This window comes from Lagopus muta, chromosome 14 (assembly GCF_023343835.1).
Source record: "Lagopus muta isolate bLagMut1 chromosome 14, bLagMut1 primary, whole genome shotgun sequence".
In the NCBI taxonomy this organism is placed as follows: Eukaryota; Metazoa; Chordata; class Aves; order Galliformes; family Phasianidae; genus Lagopus; species Lagopus muta.
Window position 1 is genome coordinate 1,528,575 of NC_064446.1, and position 14,877 is coordinate 1,543,451.

At 54.2% G+C, this 14,877-nt stretch overlaps 1 protein-coding gene across 20 annotated transcripts in view; it reads left to right on the plus strand.

Moving 5' to 3' along the window:
• The window catches only part of LOC125700302 (protocadherin gamma-C5-like), a 193,004-nt gene that overhangs the window by 93,854 nt on the left and 84,273 nt on the right, over positions 1–14,877 (plus strand). For 3 of the 20 annotated variants that reach the window (XM_048960785.1, XM_048960782.1, XM_048960784.1), the window contains exon 2: positions 9,717–11,054. The exons of 14 other annotated variants lie outside the window; for them this stretch is intronic. In XM_048960785.1, coding sequence (XP_048816742.1) covers positions 9,717–11,054 — 1,338 coding nt within the window. Of the gene's footprint in view, positions 1–497; positions 2,408–9,131; positions 11,055–14,877 lie in introns of those variants that run through there. 3 more of the 20 variants (XM_048960781.1, XM_048960797.1, XM_048960789.1) reach the window with 3 other exon arrangements.

A 14,877-nucleotide genomic window follows, 5' to 3' on the forward strand; every position in this document is an offset into this window, starting at 1 on the left:
GGAAGTAAGAGAAAAGCAGAATGTGTGCAGTACACAAATTAGGAAAGATGTGTGGAAAACTTTGGAGCATCAGCGACTGCAAGAAGAATCAGTGGACACCTGATGGGAGACCGTCCTTGTGCCAAAACAAGTTAAGATTCGGAAGTGTAAAGAGATGGAATAAATCACAGAGAGTCACCGTGGTGTGAGTAAGAAATAACGGACTGAAGGGAAATCTGTGCCACTGTCGGCAGCGAGCAGAATACAAAAAATGTCTGTCGTGTCAGCGGAGTCGAGATCGACCGGATGAAGGGGAAAGTAAACGAATATTCCGAAATTGCGGAGGGAGCGCAGCGTGCCGGGTTGTGCCGTGCGGCGGCTCCGGCGGCAGAGGCAGCGGCGTTGCTCGGTGGAGCCGTGCGTGCAGTGCCGGGCGTCGGCTGCGGGCGCCGCTGTTCACCGCGGAGGAGAGGAAGGAGCGGAGCGCTGCAGGCAGCCCCGCCCGCTGCGGCCCGGCTCGCTCGCTCGCTCGCTGGCTGTGTCGGCGTCCGGGCGGCTGCGAGCGGCCGAGCGGTGCGGAGCGGTGCTGCAGCGAGGCGGAGGGGCGGCGGGAGCGGTCGGCAGCGGACGCCGAGCCGGAGCCGGAGCCAGAGAAGGCGAGAGAGAATTGAAAGAAGAAGAAGTCGGAGTGGGAGCGGCGCGTGAGCGGCGGTGGTTCGTTGTCGGCGAGTCCGTGCGGGAGATGTGCGCGGCGAGAGAAGGGCGGTGGTGCCGGAATCAGCGGGCGCTGCTGTGGTGCGTGTTGTTGGCGGCGTGGGAGGTGGCGTGGGGGCAGCTGCGCTACTCGGTGCCCGAGGAGCTGCCCAAGGGCTCGTTCGTGGGCGACGTGGCCGAGGACCTGGCGCTGGAGCCGGCGGCGCTCGGCGGGCGCGGCGCCCGCGTGGTGTCCCAAGGCAGGACGCAGTATTTCGCTGTGCATGCGAGCAGCGGCCACTTGGTGACGGCCGAGAGGATCGACAGGGAGCAGCTGTGCGAGAGCGAACCCCAGTGCGTGCTGCGCTGTGAGCTGATCATGGAGGGCGAGATGAAGGTTTATGTAATCGAAGTGGAAATCACGGACATTAATGACAACGCACCCAGATTTCGTGAAGAAGAAGTTGAGTTGAGAATGGGTGAGGCGATAACCCCTGGGTCCCGGTTTCCATTACGTGTCGCTCACGACCCGGACGTGGGTGCGAATTCCCTGCAGAGCTACGCGCTGAGCGGCGACGAGCACTTCTCGCTGTCGGTGCAGGCGGGAGGCGACGGCGAGAAGCGTCCCGAGCTGGTGCTGGCCAAGGCGCTGGACCGGGAGGAGGCGGCGTTTCACGAGCTGCTGCTGAGGGCGAGCGACGGCGGCGATCCGTCGCGGACGGGCACGGCGCGCATCCGCGTGGCTGTGCTGGACGCCAACGACAACGCGCCTGCGTTCAGCCAGGCGGTGTACACGGTGCGAGTGCCCGAGGACGTGCCCGTGGGCTCCACGCTGCTCAGCGTCACCGCCACCGACCCCGACGACGGAACCAACGGAGACGTAGAGTATTCACTGAATAAAATTACTGACAAAGCTTTGAAGATTTTTCAACTTGACCATAATACGGGAGCGATTAAGTTGGTGAGAAGCCTGGACTTCGAGGAGGCCCAGTCTTATGAACTGGAAGTACAGGCACGAGACGGCGGAGGTCTTTTCGACACGGCGAAGGTGTCGATCTCGGTGACGGACGTGAACGACAACGCGCCCGAGATTTGGGTGCGTTCGGCGCTGAGCGAGATCTCGGAGGACGCGGCGCCGGGGACGGTGGTGGCGCTGGTGCACGTGCAGGACCGCGACTCGGGCGCGAACGGGGAGGTGCGGTGCAGCCTGGGCGAGAGCGTTCCGTTCCGTCTGGAGCGGGCGCTGGACGACTACTACAGCGTGGTGACGTCGCGGGAGCTGGACCGCGAGCGGGCGTCGGAGTACAACGTGACGGTGCGGGCGGCGGACGGCGGGTCGCCGTCGCTGCGGAGCGGCGCGGTGCTGGCGCTGCGGGTGCTGGACGTGAACGACAACGCGCCGGTGTTCGCGGAGGCGCGCTACAGCGCGCGTGTGTCGGAGAACAACGCGGAGGGCGCGCTGTTGCTGACGGTGCGCGCGTGGGACGCGGACTGGGGTCAGAACGCGCGCGTGCGCTACGGGCTGCGGGAGGGGCGTCTGCGGGGCGCGCCGCTGTCGTCGTACGTGTCGGTGCAGGCGGAGACGGGCGCGCTGTACGCGCTGCGCTCGTTCGACTACGAGGAGGTGCGCGAGGTGGAGCTGTGGGTGCGGGCGGAGGACGGCGGCTCGCCGCCGCTGAGCAGCAACGTGTCGGTGCGGCTGCTGATCGCGGACGAGAACGACAACGCGCCGCAGGTGCTGTACCCGCCGGCGGCGGCAGCGCCGGGTGCGGGTGCGGGTTTGGGCGCGTGGAGCTGGGCGGGCGTGGAGCTGGCGCCGCGTTGGGCGGAGCCCGGCGCGCTGGTGGCCAAGGTGGTGGCGGTGGACGCGGACGCGGGGCAGAACGCGTGGCTGTCGTACGAGCTGGCCAAGGCGACGGAGCCGGGGCTGTTCCGCGTGGGGCTGCACAGCGGCGAGGTGCGCACGGCGCGCTCGCCGCTGGCCCGCGACGCGTCCCGGCACAGCCTGGTGGTGGTGGTGAAGGACCGGGGCCGGCCGGCGCTGTCGGCCACGGCCACGCTGACGGTGGTGCTGGCCGAGAGCGTGGCCGAGCTGCTGTCGGAGCTGGGCAGCGCGGCGGCGCCGGCCGAGCCCGCGCTGGGCCTGACGCGCTGGCTGGTGCTGGCCGTGGCGGCCGTGTCGTGCCTCTTGGTCGCCTCGCTGCTGCTGCTGCTGGCGCTGCGCCTGCGGCGCCGGCGGCTTTCGCGGCCGCCCGCGGCGCCTTCGGCCGGCGGCGCGTGGCGCGGCGTGCCGGCCTCGCACTTCGTGGGCATCGACGGCGTCCGCGCCTTCCTGCGCTCCTACTCGCACGACGTGTCGCTCACGGCCGACTCGCGCAAGAGCCAGCCGCGCTGCGCGGGCGGCAGCTGCTGCGACACGCTCCCGGCCCGGCCGCCTTCGGACGAGGCCGCGCCGCCGCGCGGGGAAGACGCTGCCGCGCACCGCGCCGCCGAGCCCGACGCCCTCACGGTGAGTGCTGACACCGCGCCGGATCCCGATTGCCTCTGTCCCCTCTCGCCTCCCGCTCGAGTCTTTGCCTCTTTACCCTGCCTCGTTTCCCTTTTTCTCTGTTCTGTTCTCATTCGCTCTGAAGTTTGTTGGTAACACCTCTCCTTCATTGCATTGTTGTTTTGTCTGCCTGAATGTATTTCGAATAGATTGTCAGTACTTTTCATTCTGTGCTGTTATCCATAGCGGCAACTGTCCTGACTCCCTTGTTGGATGACACTATCGGCCCTCCTTACTTAAAACGGTTCGTTAGAGGTGGCCCCCGGCGGCTCCCCAGTCCCTCCCTCCCCATTCCCCTCACTTTCAGGATTTGACTTCCCCCATTTTCGTGTTTCGTCTCCCCTCTCGAGGCTTCCTTTAGTGGTGCGGCTGTTGGCAGTGCAAGGTCTCCTCCTCACGTCCCTAAACTCAACACACTTTTACTCCTGACCTCCCCAGCTTGCCCAGACTTTTGATCTTGCCATCCCCTATGCGTCCAGAGGTTGTTTCGTTCTCTGCCTGTAGAATTGCTTTTTTTTTTAATTGGGAATTGTGTTTCGGAACGCCCTTTTCATTTCAAGTGGTGGGTTTGGTCAATGTGCTTGATGAATACAAATGAGGAAACGGTTCTTTGTCGATACCTCTTTGCCTGTTACCACAACCAAACACAGTGTTTACAGCGTGTAGTCTTGGCGAACTGATGTGAGATAGCGTGTGTGAATGGCTTGTGAGGAAAACGGGGGATGTGTTTTGCACTTTGTCAGCCTTTTATCAGTGTCCTGATGACCTGATATCAGTAGATATGGGTGTATCTTTGCTAACACCTTCTATGGCACCTGTTTAGTTTTATCACTTCAATGTCCAGTTCCATAGTGTTTGGATGGATCCAAGAGCAATGTCTCTACAGTGACAGTGCTGTTCACCACTGTTTTAGAATCAACATTTTCGCCTTGTTTCCTTTGAATGCTGAAGGCGGATCTCAGTGAAGTCGTTAAACTTTTCAGGACTGGAATATCATTGATAAATGTCCAGTGGTGGTGATGTTTCAGTATGTCTTTAATGTTCAAAGCTGTCAATAGGAAAAAACGAATATTGTATTCATGGTTTTCTGCAGAATATCCTTGAATGCAGTTTTGTTCATGATCAAGTTGGTGCCAAATGCTGTCATAGTTGGTCACACCACTTTCAATTCGTCTTTGACTGTGGAGAGAAGAAGGTGAGAGGCTGGTGTTGAACTCAAGAAGTAGATGGTTAGCATGGTTTTAAGAAGGGTATGTTTTGATTTCAGAGCTGGTGCAAAGCACTGTGCTGTTTACAGGATAGTCCTCATTTCCATGTTATTATAGGCAAGGCAAGTTGCCTGCAAATGAAGATTTCACCAAAGATTTGCAGAACAAATCTTTAGAGGTAGAATGGCAAATAATGGCAGTGTGAATCCTCATTTTCCCATCTCTGGTATCCTGTATCCCTGGTATGTGCCTTTCCTTCACTGTGATTTTCATGTCTTCAGGCCTGTACTTCCTGGATGGTTGTGGTTCATGTTTTGTGGACAATGCTGTTACACTGGGATATGAGAGTGTTGTATTACAGGAAATCCTTCCTTCCTTCGACAAGGTCTCAATCAGTTGTAGACAACCTTTTCTCTGTGATGAAACAGGAAGCATAAGATTGGAGAGGATGTTGCATAGATTCTCAGAAGAATCAACTTCCAAGTTAGGCCCATAAGGCGAGACTTCAACTTCTGGTTTCTTTATTTCTGTGTGCTTCCAACCATGGATTTGCTTTGAGTGCCACCTTACTCTGCGTTGCTGGCAGGTTTGAATAACTTCCCAATAGCACATGTGCTGGGTGTGTTGGGTGTGATGGTCTTGAAACAGGAGGTGAGTGACCCTATATCTAGTTTCTGTTTTCCATTTAAACTCTTCTCATCCTCTCTGCATGACGATATGTTGAGGGAAGGAATGTCCTTGTGTGCACCCCTGTCATGCTCTTTGTACATGTAGTAGAGAAACAGGCTGAACTACTGGTCCTTTGAAGCTGTTATCAACAAACATTCATGATAAACTTAGGAGTCTCATTTGGAAATGGCTTGAGGATGTTGCATCTGAAGAACTTGTGGAGTAAAGAGGGTTGTTTGAACTTTGACTGCATGGGAATGGAGCAGACCGTGCTAGAAGTCAATAGGTGTGCTAACAGCCACCTTGTGTGTTCATCCCTTGTCAGGTTTGCCTTGCTTCGTGCAAAGCTTAAACTCATCTACAGTGTGGAATAGAGCCCTCAGTGAAGTGGATGACCTGCCTTGCATGTTTACAGCTGCCGGGAATATGAGTGGATATACCTATGTTTCCTTCAACTGACACTAAATGACATGCTTTTGCTATAAGCTGCCATAGTGCTCAATATTTGATGTCATGAAGGAGGTGAATGCAGAGCACGGATGATGAGTGGTTGGATTTGAACGTGGACAGCAGGTGGGTCAGCAGAGATATTGTGTGCACCATGCTTTGATTTCATGGTTGGTGCCAACACCTGTAGTATATACAACCATTTTTTGCCCAGTTCCCATATCTTGCATGGTAATGGTAATCCTCTGATGATAAAATTTCTCTCTGTAAAATGAAAGATATTGCATATATCTTACAGCTTATGAATGTTGTGTATTTAGATGTAAAGTTGTGATGTAGAGTTTCTTCCTAGTTGGAATTCTGTTTGTAGGCCTTCTTCCCAGGGTGGCGGGTGGTGTTGCATGTTTCTTATGTTCTGGACAGAGCAGATGCATTTGGAAATGATAAGGCTGTGTGGTGAAACCTCCTTGCCTTCCTTGAGCAAGTGTCAACAAACACTTAACAACAAAATATGATGTGTGATGGGACTGAGATTGAATCCCTCATGGTTTGAGTTATTAGAGTTTTGGTAGTGTTGTTAGATAGAGGCTGGACTTGATTTTGTAGGGCGTTTCCAACCTAAGCAGTTCTGATTCTATGGTATCCTGAAATAATTCAAAATAGTTCTTGCATTAACACTTCTTCTCTTAAAATGCCATATCCATTGGAGATGAGTTGGAAACTTTCTGAGAAGTGGTGAATTTTTCCTGAAAGAATATCCTCCAGCCTGTTGTTTATGGGAGGAGTTTAGGGCCCTACTTGCATCCTGAAAACTGATTGGATTCCAGGTGCTGTGTGTTTGTATTTCAGAGTCCACAAGGATGGCCATTATTTCATCTTGAGGAGATTCTCAACTACGTTTCTCTTTGAACATTTCCCTGTAGTCTTTCACGGATGATAGCGTTTCCTGGCTTTATATCCGTGTACTTGTGTTTATTTTGAAAAAGCAGCAAAAATGGCCGTTCATTTTGTTTCTGTTTGGTAGTGTGTTATAGGTTCATGAGCCTTGTTCACATCAGCCGCTACCTGTGTATTTCGGGAGAGTCAGAGCTGCTGTAGAATGCCAGATATGTGTGGGTAACTCTTTGCTCTCTTCCTTTTTTATACCTCTGCTCTAGACATTAACCTAAAAAGATTGTAAGGTCCTTTGGAATTGTGGAAAAGAGGGAGTCGTTTCCATACTTGGACTGTGTGGAGCTGAAAAGGCTGAGACTTGGATATATTTCACTTTGAAACCAATGTCAGTTCTGGTGCTGCCTGACAGAACTGCAGGAATGTGGCTGATGTCCGTGGTGCTGACAGAGCCAGAGAGTTTGGAGTGCAGTGAGAAACAGCTTGGCTTAGAGTTTGAAAAACTGCTGGGTTAAGGAAGCTGTGTCTGGCTTCCTGAAAGCAAACCTTCTTGTCTGGATTTCCTTTCACTTCTGTTGCCTATGCCTGCATCTGTTTCTGCAGTGATCCTTGTTACTTTGCCCTCAGAGGCAGTGTTTGTTCCCCCGGTATCGAGTACTAGGCAAAAACCACATCTATATTGCTGGTCTGGGAAGTGAAAGAGAGAATGCGGGTGGATGTTCTGACTTCTGTGATGCTGAAGGCAACGAACTGCAGAAGATTGTTGTGCAGGGAGATGATCCCTAAAAGCGCCATTCTAGGGTCGTAGCAGATCCCACGTAGTGCTTCCATATAACAGCTGCATGTACACCTAGATGCATGTTTCTGATGGGACAAGGTTTCCTTCACACCACGTGCCACGGTGTTTTCTTCTGGTGTTTGAGTAGTTATCTTGTTAGAAATTGAAGTGAACTGAAAGCAAGGCCTGAGTTTTGCACTGTTCCTGTCTCCATGCGTGCTAATGTAGTGGAGGGAATTGATGGGTGCAGAATCCAGCCACTGTTGCAATCAAGAAGAAGCAAAAGTTCATCCAGCATTGTGCACATCCACAACATCTCAAAGCCCTGTGGCACTGCATCGACACGGGGAAGTGGAACTGACTTGCCTGCAATGCTTGTGGCCACCTCTTGTGAGTTGTTCTCATTTCTTGGAGGACTGGGGACACACAGCGTGCCGTCCCAGAGGACTCAGGGGAGCAGCTGGCTCCTCTTCTTATCCAACAAGGGGGAACTACATGGATTGAGAACTCGTCTTCCTGCTGTACTGGGGAATGTGCATGGGAGAGTCCCTTTATGGTGTGTTATGGATGCAGGGGAACAGCTGTTGACACTGTAAGAACAACGGAAACCACAAATGCATATAGCACACTGCTGATGGTACAGGGCTGGAAAGCTGAGGAAAGATTATCTGCAGAATGATGGAAAGAATAACCAATGGAGTACTTGGTGGAGAGGCTGCTTCTGCGAATGTGAGGTATTACTTGGAGGTATTTTCAGTTGGAATTCAAAAGAAGATGCTCCTTGGTTCATGTTAGAGATTGCCAAGACTACCAAACCCAAGAAGAACTCCTTGCTGTCTCCATGATCGTGATGACCTTAAAGAAGAAATAATTGTTTTGTCCCCTTCAGGAAGAGATTGCTTACAAAAAGCAAATGAAGACGCTGCTTGAACTGTCAGTGATTCCCAAGTGCTCCGGGAGGTGACTTCTTAAAGCAGATGCAATTATATCCTGGAGCAGAGTCCCCCAGATGGGACAGCTGGAAGTTTTCCTCCAGTTCTATTGCTTGTTACATGGGAGAAGAGGCTGGCTTCCACTTCAGCACAGCCTCCCTTCAGGTTGTGTGGAGAGTTCCTTACAAAACACGATGTTTGTCCCACGCACTCTGTTCAGGATCTCAGTGAAGACAAAGGACAGCTATTCTGTTTTGCAAATTTCTCTGAATTAGAATCCAAGTGAATGCGCTGTCAGTGTTCCCACAAATGCAGGCACTCTCAAATAGATAGGAGCATGATATGTGAGGCACGGAAGAAGACAGACTGCCTAAATAACCATGACAGGGAGCAACCATTTGATTTGAGAACTCAATTTCCAGCTTCACTTGGATATGTGCATGGCACGTGACATCTCTATCCTGTGTGTCATGGAGACCGTGCAGTGTTTTCATCTGGACTGTTGACATTGGAACTGTAGATATTACAAATGTTTGCAGAATTCATGGCATATACAGTGTTGGAAAGCTGAGCAACATCTCCTTCCAAAGAAATGCAAGCAAGGCCAATGAAATTACGGGTTTCCCGATGGAGATACTCCATTTGTGGAAAAGAAAAAAAAAAAAGAAAAAGAGGAAATTCAAAAAGGAAAAACCACTCAGAAGTATCCAGAGAAGGAATAAACATTCTCCTTCACCGATATGAGAAATAAAGAATTACATGGGAAAACTGTACTTTCACTCAAATGAAAACAACCTTGCAGAATAAAAGATGGTATCCCACTGAAGAATAAATACCGGAGGAAGCGAAACTCACAGAGCGTTATTTCCATGTTGCCGCGGCAGAGGCGGCGGCGTTGCTCGGTGGAGCCGTGCGTGCAGTGCCGGGCGTGGGCTGCGGGCGCCGCTGTTCACCGCGGAGGAGAGGAAGGAGCGGAGCGCTGCAGGCAGCCCCGCCCGCTGCGGCCCGGCTCGCTCGCTCGCTCGCTGGCTGTGTCGGCGTCCGGGCGGCTGCGAGCGGCCGAGCGGTGCGGAGCGGTGCTGCAGCGAGGCGGAGGGGCGGCGGGAGCGGTCGGCAGCGGACGCCGAGCCGGAGCCGCAGAGGAAGGAAGGAGAGAAGAGGAATCAGAAGTCGGAGCGACGCAGAAGCAGCGATCGTGAGGTGTCGGCGGGTCCGTGCGGGAGATGTGCGCGGCGAGAGAAGGGCGGTGGTGCCGGAGTCAGCGGGCGCTGCTGTGGTGCGTGTTGTTGGCGGCGTGGGAGGCGGCGTGGGGGCAGCTGCGCTACTCGGTGCCCGAGGAGCTGCCCAAGGGCTCGTTCGTGGGCGACGTGGCCGAGGACCTGGCGCTGGAGCCGGCGGCGCTCGGCGGGCACGGCGCCCGCGTGGTGTCCCAAGGCAGGACGCAGTATTTCGCTGTGCATGCGAGCAGCGGCCACTTGGTGACGGCCGAGAGGATTGACAGGGAGCAGCTGTGCGAGAGTGAACCCCGATGCGTGCTGCGCTGTGAGCTGATCGTGGAGGGCGAGATGAAGGTTTATGCGATCGAAGTGGAAATCACGGACATTAACGACAATGCGCCAAGCTTTGGAGAGGAAGTAATGGATCTCAAAATGAGCGAGATGGTAGCTGTAGGTATGCGGTATTCCTTGAAGAGAGCGCAGGACCCGGACGTTGGTGCGAATTCCCTGCAGAGCTACGCGCTGAGTGGCGACGAGCACTTCTCGCTGTCGGTGCAGGCGGGAGGCGACGGCGAGAAGCGTCCCGAGCTGGTGCTGGCGAAGGCGCTGGACCGGGAGGAGGCGGCGTTTCACGAGCTGCTGCTGAGGGCGAGCGACGGCGGCGATCCGTCGCGGACGGGCACGGCGCGCATCCGCGTGGCTGTGCTGGACGCCAACGACAACGCGCCCGCGTTCAGCCAGGCGGTGTACACGGTGCGAGTGCCCGAGGACGTGCCCGTGGGCTCCACGCTGCTCAGCGTCACCGCCACCGACCCCGACGACGGAACCAACGGAGATGTGAAGTATTTATTTCAAGAAATTTCTCGGAAGGCTTCTAATACATTCCAATTAGAACCGGATACTGGAGCAATAAGGCTGGTGATGAAACTCGACTTTGAGGAAGTCAGTTTCTACGAACTTCTAGTACTGGCACATGACGGCGCTGCCCTATCGGCCACAACGAAAGTTGCGATCTCGGTGACGGACGTGAACGACAACGCGCCCGAGATTTGGGTGCGTTCGGCGCTGAGCGAGATCTCGGAGGACGCGGCGCCGGGGACGGTGGTGGCGCTGGTGCACGTGCAGGACCGCGACTCGGGCGCGAACGGGGAGGTGCGGTGCAGCCTGGGCGAGAGCGTTCCGTTCCGTCTGGAGCGGGCGCTGGACGACTACTACAGCGTGGTGACGGCGCGGGAGCTGGACCGCGAGCGGGCGTCGGAGTACAACGTGACGGTGCGGGCGGCGGACGGCGGGTCGCCGTCGCTGCGGAGCGGCGCGGTGCTGGCGCTGCGGGTGCTGGACGTGAACGACAACGCGCCGGTGTTCGCGGAGGCGCGCTACAGCGCGCGTGTGTCGGAGAACAACGCGGAGGGCGCGCTGTTGCTGACGGTGCGCGCGTGGGACGCGGACTGGGGTCAGAACGCGCGCGTGCGCTACGGGCTGCGGGAGGGGCGTCTGCGGGGCGCGCCGCTGTCGTCGTACGTGTCGGTGCAGGCGGAGACGGGCGCGCTGTACGCGCTGCGCTCGTTCGACTACGAGGAGGTGCGCGAGGTGGAGCTGTGGGTGCGGGCGGAGGACGGCGGCTCGCCGCCGCTGAGCAGCAACGTGTCGGTGCGGCTGCTGATCGCGGACGAGAACGACAACGCGCCGCAGGTGCTGTACCCGCCGGCGGCGGCGGCAGTGCCGGGTGCGGGCGCGTGGAGCTGGGCGGGCGTGGAGCTGGCGCCGCGTTGGGCGGAGCCCGGCGCGCTGGTGGCCAAGGTGGTGGCGGTGGACGCGGACGCGGGGCAGAACGCGTGGCTGTCGTACGAGCTGGCCAAGGCGACGGAGCCGGGGCTGTTCCGCGTGGGGCTGCACAGCGGCGAGGTGCGCACGGCGCGCTCGCCGCTGGCCCGCGACGCGTCCCGGCACAGCCTGGTGGTGGTGGTGAAGGACCGGGGCCGGCCGGCGCTGTCGGCCACGGCCACGCTGACGGTGGTGCTGGCCGAGAGCGTGGCCGAGCTGCTGTCGGAGCTGGGCAGCGCGGCGGCGCCGGCCGAGCCCGCGCTGGGCCTGACGCGCTGGCTGGTGCTGGCCGTGGCGGCCGTGTCGTGCCTCTTGGTCGCCTCGCTGCTGCTGCTGCTGGCGCTGCGCCTGCGGCGCCGGCGGCTTTCGCGGCCGCCCGCGGCGCCTTCGGCCGGCGGCGCGTGGCGCGGCGTGCCGGCCTCGCACTTCGTGGGCATCGACGGCGTCCGCGCCTTCCTGCGCTCCTACTCGCACGACGTGTCGCTCACGGCCGACTCGCGCAAGAGCCAGCCGCGCTGCGCGGGCGGCAGCTGCTGCGACACGCTCCCGGCCCGGCCGCCTTCGGACGAGGCCGCGCCGCCGCGCGGGGAAGACGCTGCCGCGCACCGCGCCGCCGAGCCCGACGCCCTCACGGTGAGTGCTGCCACCGCGCCGCCTCCCCAATGCCTCCCTTTCTTCCCGTTCGCCTCTTTGACATTCCCCACTTTCGTGATTCGCCTCTCCTCTCCAGGCTTTCTTTTCTTACGGGGCTGTTGGCGGTACAAATTCTTCTCTTTCTATTGCTAAATTAAACACACCTTTAGTTCTGACCTCCCCACATTGCACTGACTTTTCATGCTGTCATCCATCCCGAATATGTGTAGCGAGTGTTTTGTTCCCTGGCTGTCGAGGAACTTTTTATTCTTTCGAGTTCTGTGTCTACGTGCACTTCCCATTGGTAGCGGTGCGTTTGATCCATGTGCTTGATGAATCGAATGACCAAACCATCCTTTGGCATTAGCTGTTTGCCTGTAATCACAGTCATTGGCGATCTCTACAGCCGGTAGTGTTTACCGATTCCTTTTGGGGATGCTATGTCTGAATGGCTTGTGAGGAAAGCAGGGGATGTGTTTTGCTGTTTGTCAGCCTTTTGTCAGCGTCCTGATGACCTCATAGGAATAGAGCTTGGTGTATCTGTGTTAACACTTGCTGTGGCATCTGCCATGTTGGGGTTTTGTCACTTTAATGTTTAGTTTCATAATGTTTGGGCAGATGCAAGAGTGATGTCTCTGCAGCGTCAGTGCTGTTTATCACTTTGGTAGATGCAACATTATTGCCTTGTTTCTTTTCGAATGCTAAAGAAGGATCACAGTGTAGCTGATAGCCCTTTCAAGACTGAAATATCAGTTATAAATAGCCAATGGTGGAGATGTTTCCATACATGTGTTGAATGATTAAAGCTGTCGGTAGAAATAATTTAATATTTTTAGATTTCTGTAAAGCAGAGCTGAATGAAGTGTTGTTCATGATCAACTTATTGCCCAGTGCTGCTGTAGTTGATGATGCAAGTGAAGTCTGTGAATGTTGAGAGAAGAAGATGAGAGGCTGGTGTTGAACCTAAGAAGTAGTGAGTGTGGTGTTGAGAAGGGTAAGGGTTTGACTTCAGAGCTGGTGCAAAGCTCTGTGCTGTTTACACTGCAATCCTCATTTGCCTGTTATTAGAGGCAATGATAGTTGCCTGCAAATGAATTGTTCTCCAAAGTTGTTTGTGGAACAGCTCTTTAGAGCTAGAATGGCATCTAATCCCAGTGTGAATCCTCATTTATCCTGTATCCCTATTATGTACATCTCCTTCACGGTGGTTTTCATGTCTTGAGGCCTGTACTTCCTGGATGGACGTGGTTCATGGTTTCCATTTCTGGCCAATGTTGTTACACTGGGAAATGAGAGTGTTGTAGAACAGGAAATTCTTCCTTCCTTTAACACGGTCCGAATCAGCTGTAGACAAGATCTTCTGTATGAGGAAAAAGGAAGCAGAAGATTAAGGAGGATGTCTTGTAGTTTCTCGGAAGCCTTAACTTGTAAAACAGGCCCACAAGAAGAGGCTTCAGCTTATGGTTTTCTGATTTCTGTGTGCTTCCAACTGTGAATTTGCTTTGATTGCCGCCTTACACTTTGCGTTGCTGGCAGGGCTGGATGATTTCCCAATCGCTCATGCTTTGGGTGTGTTAGGTGTGATGGTCTTGAAAGAGGAGGTGAATGACCCTACATCTAGTTTCTGTTTTCCATTTAAACTCTCTACATCCTCTCTGCATGGTGACATGTTGAGAGAAGAAATGTCCATGTTTCCACTCCTGTCATGGTCCTTGTACATGGAGTAGAGAATCAGGCTGAAGTGCTGCTCCTTTGAAATTGTTTGTAATCAACAAATATTAAAGACAGTCGTAGGAGCATTGTTTGGAAGTGGCTTGTGGATGTTGCATATGAAGAACTTGTGGAGGAAAGGGGATTGTTGGAACTTTGGCCATGTGGGAATGGAGCAGAGTACGCTAGAAGGTAATTGGTACAGTAAGAGCCACGTTGTGTGTTCATCACTTGTCAGGTTTGCCTTGCTTCTTGCCAAAGCTTAAACTGGTGCACAGTGTGGAAGAGAGCCCTCAAAGAACTGGACAACCTGCCTTGAAGGTATACAGCTGTGCGTACACATTGGATATGCTTCTGTTTCCTTCAGCTGTGACTGAATGACGTGCTCTTGCTCTGAGCTGACAGCCTGCTTCATGTTGGATGTGTGCATGGTGCAAGAAAAGGTGGTGAATGCAGAGCAAGGCTGGTGAGTGGTTGGATTTGTGTGTGAACAGCAGGTGGGTCAGCAGAGATATTGTGTGCACTATGCTTTGATTTCATGGTTGGTGCCAACACCTGTAGTATATACAACCATTTTTTGCCCAGTTCCCACATCTTGCATGGTAATGGTAATCCTCTGATGATAAAATTTCTCTCTGTAAAATGAAAGATATTGCATATATCTTACAGCTTATAAATGTTGTGTATTTAGATGTAAAGTTGTGATGTAGCGTTTCTTCCTAGTTGGAATTCTGTTTATAGGCCTTCTTCCCAGAGTGGCGGTGTTGCAAGTTTCCTATGTTCTGGACAGAGCAGATGCATTTGGAAATGATAAGGCTGTGTGGTGAAATCTCCTGGCTTTCCTTGAGCAAGTGTCAACAAAGACAAGATGACAGAATGTTATGTGGGATGCTGAGACTGAATCCCTCACGGTTTGAGTTGTTAGAGTTAGGGAATTCTGTTTAGGTAGAGGCTGGACTTGATGATTTTGTGGGTCTTTTCCAACCTGAGCAGTTCTGATTGTATGTTTTCCTGAACTAATTTGAGGTAGTTCTCATATCAACTCTTTTTCATAGTCATGAGAACTGAGCAGGAGAGTTGGAATCCTTCTGGGAAGTGGTGACGTTTTGCTAAAGTGAAATCCTCCAGCTTGTAGTTTATGGGAGGAGTTTAGGGCCCTTCTTGCAGCTTCAAAACTGATTGGATTCCAGATGTTGTGCGATTGAGTTTTAGTGTCCACAAGGATGGGCATTATTTGTTCTTGAGGAATTCCTCAACCACGTTTCCATTTGAATGCTCCCATGTGTTGCTTGTCTGATGACAGCATTTCCTGGCTTCATATCAATGTGCAGGTGTTGAATTGAAAAAA